Here is an 18,134-nt window from a genome sequence, read left to right as displayed (position 1 = left end):
ACACGTAACACTCAAGCGGTGTACATATGAAACATGACACCCAAGCGGTGTACATATGACACATGACACCCAAGCGTTGTACACTTGAAACATGACACCCAAGCGTTGTACACATTACACACAAGCGTTATACACATGAAACTCAAGCGGTGTACATATGACACATGACACCCAAGCGTTGTACACATGAAACATGACACCCAAGCGTTGTACACATTACACACAAGCGTTATACACATGAAACTCAAGCGGTGTACATATGACACATGACACCCAAGCGGTGTACATATGACACATGACACCCAAGCGGTGTACATATGACATATGACACCCAAGCGGTGTACATATGACATATGACACCCAAGCGGTGTACATATGACATATGACACCCAAGCGGTGTACATATGACATATGACACCCAAGCGGTGTACATATGACACATGACACCCAAGCCGTGTACATATGGCACATAACACACAACTTACGTGATTTCCAGATAGAGTTGTTTCTAACTGTTGCTCCAATGATGGGACTGTTGATCTGTCTATCTGCTTGTACCTCTGATATGTTGGCCTTGTCTGGGTCACTGTGGGAGGAGCAGTATGTTACATAAGTGGGTCACTGTGGGAGGAGGAGCATGTTACATGCGTGAGACACTGTGGGAGGAGCAGTATGTTACATGCGAGGGTCACTGTGGGAGGAGCAGTATGTTACATGCGTGGGACACTGTGGGAGGAGGAGCGTGATACATGCGTGGGTCACTGTGGAAGGAGCAGTATGTTACATGCGTGGGACACTATGGGAGGAGGAGCGTGATACATGCGTGGGTCACTGTGGGAGGAGCAGTATGTTACATGCGTGGGACACTATGGGAGGAGGAGCGTGATACATGCGTGGGTCACTATGGGAGAAGCATTATGTTACATGCGTGGGACACTGTGGGAGGAGGAGCGTGATACATGCGTTGGTCATTGTGGGAGGAGGAGCATGTTACATGCGTGGGTCACTGTGGTAGGAGGAGCGTGATACATGCGTGGGTCACTGTGGGAGGAGCGTGTTACATGCGTGGGTCATTGTGGTAGGAGGAGCGTGATACATGCGTGGGTCACTGTGGGAGGAGCAGTATGTTACATGCGTGGGTCACTGTGGGAGGAGCAGTATGTTACATGCGTGGGACACTATGGGAGGAGGAGCGTGACACATGCGTGGGTCATTGTGGGAGGAGGAGCAGTATGTTACATGCGTTGGTTACTGTGGGAGGAGCAGTATGTTACATGCGTGGGTCACTGTGGGAGGAGCAGTATGTTACATGCGTGGGACACTATGGGAGGAGGAGCATGTTACATGCGTGGGTCACTGTGGGAGGAGGAGCAGTATGTTACATGCGTTGGTTACTGTGGGAGGAGCAGTATGTTACATGCGTTGGTTACTGTGGGAGGAGCAGTATGTTACATGCGTGGGTCACTGTGGGAGGAGCAGTATGTTACATGCGTGGGTCACTGTGGGAGGAGGAGCGTGATACATGCGTGGGTCACTGTGGGAGGAGCAGTATGTTACATGCGTTGGTTACTGTGGGAGGAGCAGTATGTTACATGCGTGGGTCACTGTGGGAGGAGGAGCGTGATACATGCGTGGGTCACTGTGGGAGGAGCAGTATGTTACATGCGTGGGTCACTGTGGGAGGAGGAGCGTGATACATGCGTGGGTCACTGTGGGAGGAGCAGTATGTTACATGCGTTGGTTACTGTGGGAGGAGGAGCGTGTTACATGCGTGGGTCACTGTGGGAGGAGCAGTATGTTACATGCGTGGGTCACTGTGGGAGGAGCAGAATGTTACATGCGTGGGACACTATGGGAGGAGGAGCGTGATACATGCGTTGGTCATTGTGGGAGGAGGAGCATGTTACATGCGTGGGTCACTGTGGGAGAAGCAGCATATTATATGCGTGGGTCGTTGTGGGAGAAGCAGCATGTTACATGCGTGGGACACTATGGTAGGAGGAGCATGTTACATGCGTGGGTCATTGTGGGAGAAGCAGCATGTTACATGCGTGGGTCATTGTGGGAGGAGGAGCATGTTACATGCGTGGGTCACTATGGGAGAATCAGCATGTTACATGCGTGGGTCACTGTGGTAGGAGCAGTGTGTTACATGCGTTGGTTACTGTGGGAGGAGGAGCGTGTTACATGCGTGGGTCACTGTGGGAGGAGCAGTATGTTACATGCGTGGGTCATTGTAGGAGGAGGAGCATGTTACATGCGTTGGTTACTGTGGGAGGAGGAGCATGTTACATGCGTGGGTCACTATGGGAGAAGCAGCATGTTACATGCGTGGGTCATTGTGGGAGAAGCAGCATGTTACATGCGTGGGTCACTGTGGGAGGAGCAGTATGTTACATGCGTTGGTTACTGTGGGAGGAGGAGCGTGTTACATGCGTGGGTCACTGTGGGAGGAGCAGTATGTTACATGCGTGGGACACTATGGGAGGAGGAGCGTGATACATGCGTTGCTCATTGTGGGAGGAGGAGCATGTTACATGCGTGGGTCACTGTGGGAGAAGCAGCATGTTACATGCGTGGGTCACTATGGGAGAAGCAGCATGTTACATGCGTGGGACACTATGGGAGGAGGAGCGTGATACATGCGTGGGTCACTGTGGGAGAAGCTGCATGTTACATGCGTGGGTCACTATGGGAGAAGCAGCATGTTACATGCGTGGGACACTATGGGAGGAGGAGCGTGATACATGCGTGGGTCACTGTGGGAGAAGCAGCATGTTACATGCGTGGGACACTATGGTAGGAGGAGCGTGATACATGCGTGGGTCACTGTGGGAGAAGCAGCATGTTACATGCGTGGGTCATTGTGGGAGGAGGAGCATGTTACATGTGTGGGTCACTATGAGAGAAGCAGCATGTTACATGCGTGGGTCACTATGGGAGAAGCAGCATGTTACATGCGTGGGTCACTGTGGGAGAAGCAGCATGTTACATGCGTGGGTCACTGTGGGAGGAGGAGCATGTTACATGCGTGGGTCACTGTGGGAGAAGCAGCATGTTACATGCGTGGGTCATTGTGGGAGGAGGAGCATGTTAAATGCGTGGGTCACTGTGGGAGAAGCAGCATGTTACATGCGTGGGTCACTATGGGAGAAGCAGCATGTTACATGCGTGGGACACTATGGGAGGAGGAGCGTGATACATGCGTGGGTCTCTGTGGGAGAAGCAGCATGTTACATGCGTGGGACACTATGGGAGGAGGAGCGTGATACATGCGTGGGTCTCTGTGGGAGAAGCAGCATGTTACATGCGTGGGTCACTGTGGTAGGAGGAGCGTGATACATGTGTGGGTCATTGTGGGAGGAGCAGTATGTTACATGCGTTGGTTACTGTGGGAGGAGGAGCATGTTACATGCGTGGGTCACTGTGGGAGGAGGAGCGTGTTACATGCGTTGGTAACTGTGGTAGGAGGAGCATGTTACATGCGTGGGTCACTGTGGGAGGAGGAGCGTGTTACATGCGTTGGTCACTGTGGTAGGAGGAGCATGTTACATGCGTGGGTCACTGTGGGAGGAGGAGCATGTTACATGCGTTGGTTACTGTGGGAGGAGGAGCATGTTACATGCGTGGGTCACTGTGGGAGGAGGAGCGTGTTACATGCGTTGGTTACTGTGGGAGGAGGAGCATGTTACATGCGTGGGTCACTGTGGGAGGAGGAGCATGTTACATGCGTTGGTCACTGTGGGAGGAGGAGCGTGATACATGCGTGAGTCACTGTGGGAGGAGGAGCGTGTTACATGCGTTGGTTACTGTGGGAGGAGGAGCATGTTACATTCATGGGTAACTGTTCTCGCCTATTTGTACTCACCTATTTGTGCTTGCGGGGGTTGAGCTCTGGCTCTTTGGTCCTGGCTCTCAACTATCAGTCACCTGGTGTACAGATGCCTGAGCCTAATGGGCTCTGTCATATCTACATTTGAAACTGTGTATGGAGTCAGCTTCCACCACATCACTGCCTTTATGCATCTAATCTGTTAACTACTCTGACACTGAAAAAGTTCTTTCTATCGTCCCTGTGGAAACTGAATACATGGGTATTCAGTTTCCACCTGTGTCCCCCTTGTTCCCGTACCACCCGTGTTAAACAGATAATCTTTATCTACCCTGTCAACTCCTTGCAAAATTTTGTAGGTAGTGATCATGTCTCCCCTTACTCTTCTGTCTTCCAGTGTGGTGAGGGGCATTTCACGCATCCTTTCCTCCTAACTCATGCCTCTTAGTTCTGGGACTAGATTAGTGGCATACCTCTGAACTTTTTTCCAGCTTCGCCTTGTGCTTGACAAGGTACGAGCTCCGTGCTGGGGCCGCATACACCAGGATTGGTCTTACATATGAGGTATTCAAGGTTTTCAATGATTCCTTACACAGGTTTCTGAAGACAGTTCTGATGTTAGAAAGCCTCGCATACCCCGCAGATGTTATTCTCTTGATGTAGGCTTCACGAGACAGGTATGGTGTGATATCAACTCATAGATCTTTCTTTCTGTCCATTTCATGAAGGACATCTCCTTCTCTGTATCCTGTGTCTGGTCTCGTGTTTCCACTGCCTAGTTTCATTACCTTACATTTACTCGGGTTGAGCTTTGGTAGCCATTTGTTGGACCATTCATTCAGTCTGTCTAGCTCATCTTGTAGCCTCATACTATCTTTCTCCGTCTTAATCATCCTCATAATTTTTGCATTATCAGCAAACATGAGAGAAATGATTCTATACCCTCTGGCAGATCATTTACATATATCAGAAACAGTATGGGTCCAAGGACTGAACCCTTCGGGACTCCACTGGTGACATCTCGCCAGTCTGAGACCTCACCCCTCACAGTGACTCGCTGTCTTCTGTTACTTAGGTACTCACTTATCCAATGGAGTACTTTCCCTTTCACTCATGCCTGCATCTCCAGCTTTCGCACTAGTCTCAGATGTGGTAATGTGTCAAAGGTTTTCTGGCAATACATATATATGCAGTCTGCCAACCCCTCTCTTTCCTGCATGATTCTTGTCGTCTGATCGTAGAATTCAATTAATCCTGTGAGGCATGACTTGCCATCCCTGAAACCATGTTGGTGTTGTGTCACAAAGTTCCTTCGCTCCAGATGTTCCACTAGCTTTTTTCATACAATTTTCTCCAATAACTTGCATGGTATGCAAGTTCAGGACACTGGCCTGTTGTTCAGTGCCTCCTGTTCCCCTTCTTTTATATCGGGACGACGTTTGTCGTCTTCCAAATTTCTGGCAGTTCACCTGTTACCAGAGCTTTGTTATACACAATGGAGAGTGGCCGGCACAGTGTTCTGCTCCTTACTTTAGTATCCATGGTGATATTCCATCCGGGTATATAGCCTTTGTCGCATCCACCTCTAGCAAAAGCTTCCTTATATCCCCACTAGTAATCTCAAGTCCTCTAGTGGTGCCTGGTTAACTATTCCTTCTCTTAGCTCTGGAACTTCTCCTGGCTCTAATGTGAAGACTTTCTGAAATTTCTTATCGAGTTCCTCACACACTTCTTTGTCATTTGTAGTGAATCTGTCTGCTCTAATCCTCAGTTTCATTACCTGTTCCTTCACTGTGGTTTTCCTCCTGATGTGGCTGAGCAACAATTGAGGTTGAGTCTTAGCCTTGTTTGCTATGTCGTTTTCATATTGCCTTTCTGCCTCTCTTCTCACCCTGGCGTATTCTTTCCTGGCTCTCTGGTATCCTTCTCTACTCTCAAGTGTTCTGTTATTTCTATAGTTTCTCCATTCTCTTTTACTTAGTTGCTTAGCTAGCTTACATCTCTGATTAAACCATGGGTTTCTCATCTGCATTTCTTTTTTTTCCTTTCGTGCCGGGATAAACTTTTCTGCTGCCTCCTTACACTTCTGTGTGATGTATTCCATCATGTCTTGGGCCGTCTTTTCCCTGAGCTCTGTTTCCCAAGTTATATCTGTTAGGAATTTTCTTATCTCCTCATAGTTTCCCTTACGGAATGCTAGCCTTTTGCTTTCATCTCCCTTTCTCGAGTACTTTAACCCTTCTTCGACCAGATACTCAAACGTCAGTACACTGTGATTGCTCATTCCTACTGGGGCCTCGAAGTCAATTTCCCTTGTGTCAGAGTCATTCAGAGTGAAGACTAGGTCGGGTCTCGCTGGTTTATCGTTTCTCCTCATTCTTGTGGGTTCCCTGACATGCTGGCTTAATAAGTTTTTTGTTGCCACCTCCAGTAGTTTAGCTCTCCATGTTTCCTCTCCTCCATGTGGTTCCTTGTTCTCCCAGTTTATCCTTCCGTTATTAAAGTCCCGCATTATAAGCAGATGGGATCGAATTCTGCAGGCAGCAGAGGCTGCCCTCTCAAAAATATTGATAACTGCTTTGTTGTTTCTGTCATACTCTTGCCTGGGTCGTCTGTCGTTTGGTGGAGGGTTATATATAACTGCTACTGCTACTCTTGGTCCTCCCATCGTCATGGTGCCTGTTATGTAGTCTTTAAATCCCTAGCAGCCTAGGATAACAATCTCCTTGAAACTCTATTCCATTCTCAAGAGTAGGGCCACTCTGCTTCCTCCCCTGCCTTCTCTTTCTTTCCTTATTACAGTCCTGGAGGAACACCGCATTTGTTATGATTCCTAAGAGTTTTGTTTCCCGTGAGTCCAATTACATCTGGGTTTACTTCTTGTGCTCTTTCCCCAAGTTCATTTGCCTTGCTTGAAATCCCATCTATGTTCGACTACTTCACCTTAAAGCTGACTCTTTTCTGTCTATTAGCAGTTCCTGTTGATTCCACTGTAGTAGGTAAACCTGGAGCGTCAGAGATGGGGAGCGGCTAGGGAGGGGACCTGGGTTGTGAGGGGAGCTGAGGGTAAGGGGGTCCTGGTTTGTGAGGGGGCTGGGAGGATCTGGTTTGGCGTGCGTGGGGGCGAAGGGTGGGCTTGGAGGGGGTGGAGGAGAAGGGAAGGCTTGGGGAGTTGGGAAAAGAGGGGGGCTTGGGGAGGGGGGTAGGGGATGAGAGTGGGCTTGGGGGTGGGGTGAAAGGAGGGCTTAGGGGGAGGGGGAGAAAGGAGGGCTTGTGAGGGAAAAAGAAGAGGGAGGGCTTGGAGGGGGGAGTGAGAAAGGAGGGCTTAGAGGGGGGGGGGGTGAGGAAGAAAGGAGGGCATGGAGGGGAGTGAGGGAGACAGGAGGGCTTAGTGGGGTTGGGGGAAAATGGAGGGCTTAGGGGGGTGGGGGAGATGGGAGGGGATAGGGGGGTGGGAGAGAAGAGAGGGCTTAGGGTGGTGGGGGAGAAGGGTGGGCTTAGGGGTGGGTAAGAAGGGTAAGAAGAGAGGGCTTGGGGGAGTAGGGAGAGTTTGGGGGGGGGGGTGAAAAGGGGGAGGCCTTGAGGAGAAGGAGGAGTGGGACATGGGTGGTCCAGGTGTCCACTCAGTGGGGGATTCGTAGGGGATGGGACAGGTAGGGCTTCTATTGGGTGAGAGTTGGGTGTAATCCTCCTCCCACTGGGGCTGTTGAACTGCCTGTGGAGGGTTCCCAACTCCCCTCTGGGATCGTAGGATTCTGGGCTGTGGCTCCCTGATTCCTGTATCTCTCCTTGCGCTCCTTACTCGCTGCTGAAACCCTCAATCTCTCCTCCCTGGACATATCCCTCTGCAGGAATACCTTTTTGAACTTCAGTACATTGAATAGGCTGCTATTCTTTGTTAAAATTTCTTCTTTTGTGGCCTCGCTTTTGAAAACCACTTTTAGCACTCGATCTCTGTCCTTGTTGTACTAGCTAATCCTGAAAACCTCTTCTATATTCTGTTCTTCACTCTCCATCTTTACCTCTTCAAGGATCTCTTTAACTGTGGCTCTGTCCATATCTCTTCTCTCCCCTGGGCTGGCCCCAATTTGCTCCTTAATACGTACTACAATTACTGCTCTTTCCTCTCTATCAGTCGGCTAGTACACGTTGCTGCTTCCTGAGAAGTAGCAACTTTCATGGCATTTTCCTGTACTGCAGAGACAACTTAAGGGGGTCCTCCTAAGTATGTCTGCAAATGAGGGTTGTGATGTAGAATTTCCTGCTGCAGATACATTACCATCTTCCTGAGGGCAAGTTCGTGTCTGATATTTGGAAGGAATCTCTTTCAGGCTTTTAATCCCCTCCTTTGCCTCATTCAGCTCGTCTTGCATGTTGGCTACATTTTCCCCCATTACCCTTAGCTGATGAATCATTACTCTGATTTCTCTCCACATTTGAAAGAGTATCTCCTGCAGCGAGTTATCTTGTCTTTCTCCTCCCTCTGTGTTAGGTCTTCCCAATCCCATGCTTGTTTCCTATTCCAGTTTTTCAATCCAATGAGTGGGAGGGTGTGTGTGTGTGTTTCCTGTTCAAATTTTCCAATCCAATGAGTGTGTGTGTGTGTGTGTTAATGTTTGTGTGTGTTTGTTAATGTTAATGTGTGTTTGTGTGGGTGTGTGGGAGTGTTTGAGTATGTTAGTGTGCGTGGTGTGTGTGTGTGTGTGTGTGTGTGTGTGTGTGTGTGTGTGTGTGTGTGTGTGTGTGTGTGTGTGTGTGTGTGTGTGTGTGTGTGTGTGTGTGTGTGTGTGTGTTTGTGTGTGTGTGAACATGGTCAATTGCAGGGGGGTGGGGGAGTGTATTGGGAGAGTGAGATGGTGTGTGTACTCACCTATTTGTGCTTGCAGGATCGAGCATTGACTCTTGGATCCCGCCTTTCCAGCTATCGGTTGTTTACAGCAATGACTCCTGTCCCATTTCCCTATCATACCTAGTTTTAAAAGTGTGAATAGAGTTTCCTTCCACAACCTGTTCCCCAAGTGCATTCCATTTTTTCCACTACTCTCACGCTAAAAGAAAACTTCCTAACTTCTCTGTGACTCATCTGAGTTTCCAGTTTCCACCCATGTCCCCTTGTTCTGTTATTATTACGTGTGAACATTTCATCTATTTCCACTTTGTCAATTCCCCTGAGTATTTTATATGTCCCTATCATATCTCCTCTCTCCCTTCTTTTCTCTAATGTCGTAAGGTTCAGTTCCTTCAGATGCTCTTCATATCCCATTCCTCGTAACTCTAGGACAAGCCTCGTTGCAAACCTCTGAACCTTCTCCAGTTTCTTTATGTGTTTCTTCAGGTGGGGGCTCCATGATGGTGCGGCATACTCTAAGACGGGTCTCACCTAGGCAGTGTAAAGCGCCCTAAAAGCCTCCTAATTTAGGTTTCTGAATGAAGTTCTAATTTTCGCCAGTGTAGAGTACGCTGCTGTCGTTATCCTATTTATATGTGCCTCAGGAGTTAGATTAGGTGTCACATCCACTCCCAGGCCTCTTTCTCGAATTGTTACAGGTAGGCAGTTCCCCTTCATTGTGTACTATCCCTTTGGTCTCCTATCACCTGATCCCATTTCCATAACTTTACATTTACTGGTGTTAAACTCCAGTAGCCATTTCCCTGACCATCTCTGCAACCTGTTTAAGTCCTCATGGAGGATCCTACAGTCCTCGTCTGTCACAACTCTTCTCATTAATTTTGCGTCATCCGCAAACATTGACATGTATGATTCCACTCCTGTAAACATATCATTTACGTAAATTAGAAAGAGGATTGGTCCCAGCACCGATCCTTGAGGTACTCCACTTTTTACTGTTCGCCAGTCCGACTTCTCGCCCCATACCATTACTCTCTGGCTCCTTCCTGTTAGGTAGTTCTTCACCCACACTAGGGCCTTTCCGCTTACTCCTGCCTGCTTCTCAAGTTTGTATAGCAGTCTCATGTGCGGTACTGTATCAAAGCCCTTTTGGCAGTCAAGAAATATGCAGTCTGCCCTGCCTTCTCTGTCCTGCCTTATCCTTGTTACTCTATCATAGAATTCTAAAAGGTTTGTTAGGCATGATTTCCCTGTCCAGAACCCATGTTGGTGCTTGTTTACAAACCCAATGCTCTCCAGGTGCTCAACAAGTCTTAGCCTAATTATTCTTTCAAGTATTTTGCAGGGGATGCTTGTCAGTGATACGGGTCTGTAGTTAAGTGCCTCCTCCCTATCACCTTTCTTGAAAATCGGTACGACATTTGCTTCCTTCCAGCAACTGGGCAATTCTCCCGACATAAGTGACTCATTAAAGATCATTGCCAGAGCCACTCTGAGAGCCTGCGCTGCCTCTTTAAGTATCCACGGTGATACTTTGTCTGGTCCAACAGCTTTATTTGCATCCAGTGTTGTCATCTGTTTCATTACCTCCTCTGCTGTCACCTCTATATCTGATAGTCTTTCATCTAGGGTAATCGCTTCTAACAATGGGAGCTGCTCAGGCTCGGTTGAGAACACTCCATGGAAATTTGCATTCAGTATCTCGCAGATTTCCTTGTCGCTTTCTGTAAATGCCCCTTCTGTTTTCCTCAGTCTTGTCACTTGATCATTTACCGACATCTTCCTTCTTATATGGCTATGTAGTAATTTAGGTTGCTTTTTCGCTTTGACTGCAATATCATTCTCATAATTTATTTCCGACACCCGTCTTATGTTAATGTAATCATTCCTAGCTCTGTTACATCTAATCCTGTTATCCTCTGTCCTTTGTCTTCTGTACTTCCTCCACTCCCTCCTGCTTCTCACCTTTGCTTCCTGACACTGTCTATTAAACCATGGATTATTATATTCCCTCCTGCTTTTTTCCTTTATTGTTGGAATAAATCTCTATTCAGCCTCCTTGCATTTCAATATGACTTGGTTCATCATACCTTGCACTGTTTTTCCTCAAAGTTCTTCCTCCCACTGCACTTCTCCCAGCTAGTCCCTTATCCTTCTGTAGTCCCCTTTTCTGTAATCAAGTCTCCTTTCCCGGACCTCTTGGCCTTTGGTCACAATTTTAAGCTCCATCATGTAGTCAAAGACTAGGACACAATGGTCACTAGCTCCTAGTGGTATTTCATGTTCCAACTGCTCGATGTCTTCTACATTATGGGTGAAAATGAGATCTAATAGGCTGGGCGTATCCCCTCCTCTTTCCCTAGTATCTTCCTTCACATGCTGTGTTAGGAAATTCCTGTCAATAACGTCTACCAGCTTCGCTCCCCAGGTCTCCTCCCCGCCATGGGGATTTCTCGTTTCCCAATCTATCTCTCCGTGATTTAGGTCCCCCATGACCAGCAGCTTCGCTCTCATTCTATGCGCTATTGTTGCTGCCCTCTGCAGTTCATCTATACATGCCTTGTTGCTGTCCTCGTACTCCTGCCTGGGCCTTCTACTGTTTGGTGGGGGATTGTAGAGTATCAAGATTACAATCTTCTTCCCATCCACTGTCTGAGTTCCATGTATGAAGCTCGTGCTTTCATTGGTACCCGGATTTTCCAGCTCATCAAACTTCCATTTCCGCTTTATTAGGAGTGCCACTCCTCCCTGTCTCTGTGTCCTTTCTTTTCTTATCACCTGGTACCCCTCTGGAAAGATTGCATCCGAGATCATGCCATTTATTTTAGTTTCCACTATTGCCACTATGTCTGGGTCTGCCTCACTAACTCTTTCTTTTATCTCTTCTGCTTTATTGGCTACCCCATCAGCATTGGTGTACCAAACCTTGAGACTCTGTTTGGAAACTCGGGTGTCAGAGTTCCCCCCTTTCACCGGGGGTCTGGGGGGGACTGGGGGGTGTCTGGGGGGAGAGTGGGGGCTGTGGGGGTGAATGGGGGGTGCTAGAAGGGTGCCTGGGAGTGCCTGGTAGGCGAATGGGGTCTGGGCTTCTAGGGGGGTAGGAAGGGCATAATGGGTCTGAAAGTTAGGGGTCTGAATAGCATAGGGGAGTTGAGAAATAGAGTGAGACTGAGAGTCAGATAGAGGTTGAGAGGTTGGGGGGCAGAGGGATATTGAGGGCAGAGGGCTGAGAGGAGAATGGAGCATGGGTGCTGGGAGTGGAAGAGAGGGTGTATTAGTTAGGGGGGGGGGGAACGAGGGTAGGTGGGGGTTTTGGGGTAGAAGAGGGGAAGAGGGAGATGGGGGAACGTGTTAGGGGTTCACAAGGTGAGGGGAGTTAAATGTGGGCTGGAGGTGCATAGGAGGGGTGAGGGTTGGGTGGGTTTTGGGGGTGAGTGTAAGAAGGGTGCAGTAGAAGCTGGGATGGAGTAGATGGAATTGAAGGCAATGGGATGGAAGGGGCAGGGGAGTAGGGGAGTGGGAATGGGAAGGTGGGTTTGGGGAGGGCATGGCTTGACCCACTGGGGTCGATGACAGGTGTGATGTAGCAGGGGCAGGGGAATCGTTGGGGAGGTGCAAATGTGGAAGGGACAGGGGGGTTTTGGGGGATGAAGAAGGGGGGGTTTTGGGGGGCTGAGGCAGGGGGGAGGTATAGGAGGGCTGAGTTGGGGAGGATGCGACCTGGGAGGGCTATTTGCTCATTAATTTTGCGTCATCCGCAAAAATTGACATGTATGATTCCACTCCTGTAAACATATCATTTACGTAAATTAGAAAGAGGATTGGTCCCAGCACCGATCCTTGAGGTACTCCACTTTTTACTGTTCGCCAGTCCGACTTCTCGCCCCTTACCATTACCCTCTGGCTCCTTCCTGTTAGGTAGTTCTTCACCCACACTAGGGCCTTTCCGCTTACTCCTGCCTGCCTCTCAAGTTTGTATAGCAGTCTCATGTGCGGTACTGTATCAAAGCCCTTTTGGCAGTCAAGAAATATGCAGTCTGCCCAGCCTTCTCTGTCCTGCCTTACCCTTGTTACTCTTATCATAGAATTCTAAAAGGTTTGTTAGGCATGATTTCCCTGTCCAGAACCCATGTTGGTGCTTGTTTACAAACCCAATGCTCTCCAGGTGCTCAACAAGTCTTAGCCTAATTATTCTTTCAAGTATTTTGCAGGGGATGCTTGTCAGTGATACGGGTCTGTAGTTAAGTGCCTCCTCCCTATCACCTTTCTTGAAAATCGGTACGACATTTGCGTCCTTCCAGCAACTGGGCAATTCTCCCGACATAAGTGACTCATTAAAGATCATTGCCAGAGCCACGCTGAGAGCCTGCGCTGCCTCTTTAAGTATCCACGGTGATACTTTGTCTGGTCCAACAGCTTTATTTGCATCCAGTGTTGTCATCTGTTTCATTACCTCCTCTGCTGTCACCTCTATATCTGATAGTCTTTCATCTAGGGTAATCGCTTCTAACAATGGGAGCTGCTCAGGCTGGGTTGTGAACACTCCATGGAAATTTGCATTCAGTACCTCGCAGATTTCCTTGTCGCTTTCTGTAAATGCCCCTTCTGTTTTCCTCAGTCTTGTCACTTGATCATTTACCGACATCTTCCTTCTTATATGGCTATGTAGTAATTTAGGTTGCTTTTTCGCTTTGACTGCAATATCATTCTCATAACTTCTTTCCGACACTCGTCTTATGTTAATGTAATCATTCCTAGCTCTGTTACATCTAATCCTGTTATCCTCTGTCCTTTGTCTTCTGTACTTCCTCCACTCCCTCCTGCTTCTCACCTTTGCTTCCTGACACTGTCTATTAAACCATGGATTATTATATTCCCTCCTGCTTTTTTCCTTTATTGTTGGAATAAATCTCTCTTCAGCCTCCTTGCATTTCAATATGACTTGGTTCATCATACCTTGCACTGTTTTTCCTCAAAGTTCTTCCTCCCACTGCACTTCTCCCAGCTAGTCCCTTATCCTTCTGTAGTCCCCTTTTCTGTAATCAAGTCTCCTTTCCCGGACCTCTTGGCCTTTGGTCACAATTTTAAGCTCCATCATGTAGTCAAAGACTAGGACACAATGGTCACTAGCTCCTAGTGGTATTTCATGTTCCAACTGCTCGATGTCTTCTACATTATGGGTGAAAATGAGATCTAATAGGCTGGGCGTATCCCCTCCTCTTTCCCTAGTATCTTCCTTCACATGCTGTGTTAGGAAATTCCTGTCAATAACGTCTACCAGCTTCGCTCCCCAGGTCTCCTCCCCGCCATGGGGATTTCTCGTTTCCCAATCTATCTCTCCGTGATTTAGGTCCCCCATGACCAGCAGCTTCGCTCTCATTCTATGCGCTATTGTTGCTGCCCTCTGCAGTTCATCTATACATGCCTTGTTGCTGTCCTCGTACTCCTGCCTGGGCCTTCTACTGTTTGGTGGGGGATTGTAGAGTATCAAGATTACAATCTTCTTCCCATCCACTGTCAGAGTTCCATGTATGAAGCTCGTGCTTTCATTGGTACCCGGATTTTCCAGCTCATCAAACTTCCATTTCCGCTTTATTAGGAGTGCCACTCCTCCTCCCTGTCTCTGTGTCCTTTCTTTTCTTATCACCTGGTACCCCTCTGGAAAGATTGCATCCGAGATCATGCCATTTATTTTAGTTTCCACTATTGCCACTATGTCTGGGTCTGCCTCACTAACTCTTTCTTTTATCTCTTCTGCTTTATTGGCTACCCCATCAGCATTGGTGTACCAAACCTTGAGACTCTGTTTGGAAACTCGGGTGTCAGAGTTCCCCCCTTTCACCGGGGGTCTGGGGGGGACTGGGGGGTGTTTGGGGGGAGAGTGGGGGCTGTGGGGGTGAATGGGGGGTGCTAGAAGGGTGCCTGGGAGTGCCTGGTAGGCGAATGGGGTCTGGGCTTCTAGGGGGGTAGGAAGGGCATAATGGGTCTGAAAGTTAGGGGTCTGAATAGCATAGGGGAGTTGAGAAATAGAGTGAGACTGAGAGTCAGATAGTGGTTGAGAGGTTGGGGGGCAGAGGGATATTGAGGGCAGAGGGCTGAGAGGAGAATGGAGCATGGGTGCTGGGAGTGGAAGAGAGGGTGTATTAGTTAGGGGGGGGAACGAGGGTAGGTGGGGATTTTGGGGTAGAAGAGGGGAAGAGGGAGATGAGGGAAGGTGTTAGGGGGTCACAAGGTGAGGGGGGTTAAATGTGGGCTGGAGGTGCATAGGAGGGGTGAGGGTTGGGTGGGGTTTGGGGGTGAGTGTAAGAAGGGTGCAGTGGAAGCTGGGATGGAGTAGATGGAATTGAAGGCAATGGGGTAGAAGGGGCAGGGGAGTAGGAAGGGGTAGTAGGGGAGGGGGAATGGGAAGGTGGGTTTAGGGAGGGCATGGCATGACCCACTGGGGTCGATGACAGGTGTGATGTAGCAGGGGCAGGGGAATCGTTGGGGAGGTGCAAATGTGGAAGGGACAGGGGGGTTTTGGGGGGATGAAGCAGGGGGGTTTGGGGGGGCTGAGGCAGGGGGGAGGTAAAGGAGGGCTGAGTTGGGGAGGATGCGACCATTGAGGTGACCTGGGATATGACCTGGGAGGTGAGACTACCTGAGAGGCTAGTTCGGTGTCGGGCTTGCCAGTTATTCTTGAGGGCTATTTGCTCATCTTTCGTCATAAACCTCTCTATAAACACATTGTAATGGGTTTCACTTCCTCTGAGTAAATGCTTGTTCCTCATTATGTACTCCACAGCCTCATCATTGGAGAATTGCACCAGAACAGGTCCATTCTTGGTACAATTGTAAGGTCCAACCCGGCGGCTGATATCCACCTCGTGTTCTGCCATTCCTGCTCCAATACATCTCAATATATCATGCAATTCATATTTTTCCATCTCTATTCTCTCTTGTCTTGTAGGTGCCCCAGATTCGAATAATCCATGTATTATAATAGACCGTCTCCTGAGTAATTCATTGTCATGCTGGTAGCTTGTCCCCTGGGGATTCTCCATCCCAACCGCCGTCACAAACCCATCCCCCACTAATCCTCTGTCCTTAGCCATGCTGTTAATCCTTCCTAATTCGTTTGTGATCTGAGCACATTCATTCTCCCAGTCCTCTCTTCCCTTCCTAATCTCTTCCTGAATATAGAGCATAAGTTCTTGTTTCTGCCTCTCTACCGCATCCTGTATTTGCTGAAATAACTCGCTTTTAATCCCTTGGATTAGATCCTCCATCCAATCGCTCCTTTTCTTTACAAATTTCCCTATTAATTTGTCTATAAATCTATCCTCCTCCTCATCCCTGCTGGTGATTGACCTTGAACCCCTTCCTGATCTAGTCATTGCAGTAACAACCTAGCCAAAAAGGCGCTCCTCAATACCTTGCACAATCTGCAGCACAAATAGGCGAGAAAGCACTCCACGCGGCTGGTCAAGATGTGAGGTTGCTGCGTCCCATGTTACAGCTGGTGAGGTCACTAGTGTGTGGTGTGTGTGTGTGTGTGTGTGTGTGTGTGTGTGTGTGTGTTTGTGTGTGTGTGTGTGTGTGTGTGTGTGTGTGTGTGTGTGTGTGTGTGTGTGTGTGTGTGTGTGTGTGTGTGTGTGTGTGTGTGTGTGTGTGTGTGTGTGTGTGTGTGTGTGTGTGTGTGTGTGTGTGTGTGTGTGTGTGTGTGTGTGTGTGTGTGTGTGTGTGTGTGTGTGTGTGTGTGTGTGTGTGTGTGTGTGTGTGTGGTTGTGTGTGTGTGTGTGTGTGTGTGTGTGTGTGTGTGTGTGTGTGTGTGTGTGTGTGTGTGTGTGTGTGTGTGTGTGTGTGTGTGTGTGTGAGTGTGTGTGTGTGTGTGTGTGTGTGTGTGTGTTTGTGTGTGTGTGCACTGGCACGCGTGAGCTTGTATGTAAGTCATGTGCATTTGTGAGTGTGGAATAGGGGGTTCACACACATGTGTGTGTGTGTGTACTCACATATTTATACTCACCTATTGTGCTTACGGGGTTTGAGCTCTGGCTCTTTGGTCCCGCCTTTCAACTGTCAACTGTCGTGTGTGTGTGTGTATTCACCTAGTTGTGCTTTCGGTGAACTCTGCTCTTGAGTTTACTCTCACACACGAACTATTAGCTCTGCTCTTTCGACCCGCTTCTCAACTGCCAATCAACTCTTTCTACTACTACAATTTTTTTTCTAAACCACACACACACACCCAGGAAGCAGCCCGTAACAGCTGACTAACTCCCAGGTACCTATTTACTTCTAGGTAACGGGGACATAGGATGAAAGAAACTCTGCCCATCGTTTCTCGCCGGCGCTGGGAATCGGACCCGGGACCACAGGATCTCGTTTCCAGCGCGCTGTCCGCTCGGCAACCAGCTTCCACACCAGTGTGTGTGTGTGTGTGTGTGTGTACTCACCTAGTTCTACTCACCTAGTTGTGTTTGCGGGGGTTGAGCTCTGGCTCTTTGGTCCCGCCTCTCAACCGTCAATCAACAGGTGTACAGATTCCTGAGCCTATTGGGCTCTATCATATCTACACTTGAAACTGTGTATGGAGTCAGCCTCCACCACATCACTTCCTAATGCATTCCATTTGTCAACCACTCTGACACTAAAAAAGTTCTTTCTAATATCTCTGTGGCTCATTTGGGCACTCAGTTTCCACCTGTGTCCCCTTGTGCGTGTGCCCCTGGTGTTAAATAGCTTGTCTTTATCTACCCTATCAATTCCCTTCAGAATCTTGAATGTAGTGATCATGTCCCCCCCTAACTCTTCTGTCTTCCAGCGAAGTGAGGTTCAATTCCCGCAGTCTCTCCTCCTAGCTCATACCTCTTAGCTCGGGTACTAGTCTGGTGGCAAATGTTTGAACCTTTTTCAGTTTAGTCTTATCCTTGACTAGATATGGACACCATGCTGGGGCTGCATACTCCAGAATTGGCCTGACATATGTGGTATACAAAGTTCTGAATGATTCTTTACACAAATTTCTGAATGCCGTTCGTATGTTGTCCAGCCTGGCATATGCCGCTGATGGTATCTTCTTGATATGTGCTGCAGGAGACAGGTCTGGCGTGATTTCAACTCCCAAGTCTTTTTCTTTCTCTGACTCCTGAAGGATTTCCTCTTCCTGATGATACCTTGTATTTGGCCTCCTGTTCCCTACACCTATCTTCATTACATTACATTTGGTTGGGTTAAACTCTAACAACCACTTGTTCGACCATTCCTTCAGTTTGTCTAGGTCTTCTTGAAGCCTCAAACAGTCCTCTTCTGTCTTAATCCTTCTCATAATTTTGGCATCGTCCGCAAACATTGAGTGAAATGAATCTATACCCTCCGGGAGATCATTTACATATATCAGAAACAAGATAGGACCGAGTACAGAGCCCTGTCGGACTCAACTGGTGACTTCACGCCAATCAGAGGTCTCACCCC

General features: G+C 48.5%; 1 protein-coding gene across 1 annotated transcript in view; it reads right to left on the bottom strand.

Moving 5' to 3' along the window:
* LOC123752140 (adhesion G protein-coupled receptor L4) overlaps positions 1 to 18,134 on the bottom strand; it is a 406,311-nt gene that overhangs the window by 139,519 nt on the left and 248,658 nt on the right. The window contains exon 13 of the mRNA XM_069325025.1: positions 486 to 586. Coding sequence (XP_069181126.1) covers positions 486 to 586 — 101 coding nt within the window. The remainder of the gene's footprint in view (positions 1 to 485; positions 587 to 18,134) is intronic.

The sequence above is a fragment of the Procambarus clarkii genome, chromosome 15, assembly GCF_040958095.1.
Source record: "Procambarus clarkii isolate CNS0578487 chromosome 15, FALCON_Pclarkii_2.0, whole genome shotgun sequence".
Lineage (NCBI taxonomy): Eukaryota > Metazoa > Arthropoda > Malacostraca > Decapoda > Cambaridae > Procambarus > Procambarus clarkii.
Note: the sequence above shows the minus strand (reverse complement) of the source record. Positions and strands in the feature narration are given on the sequence as shown.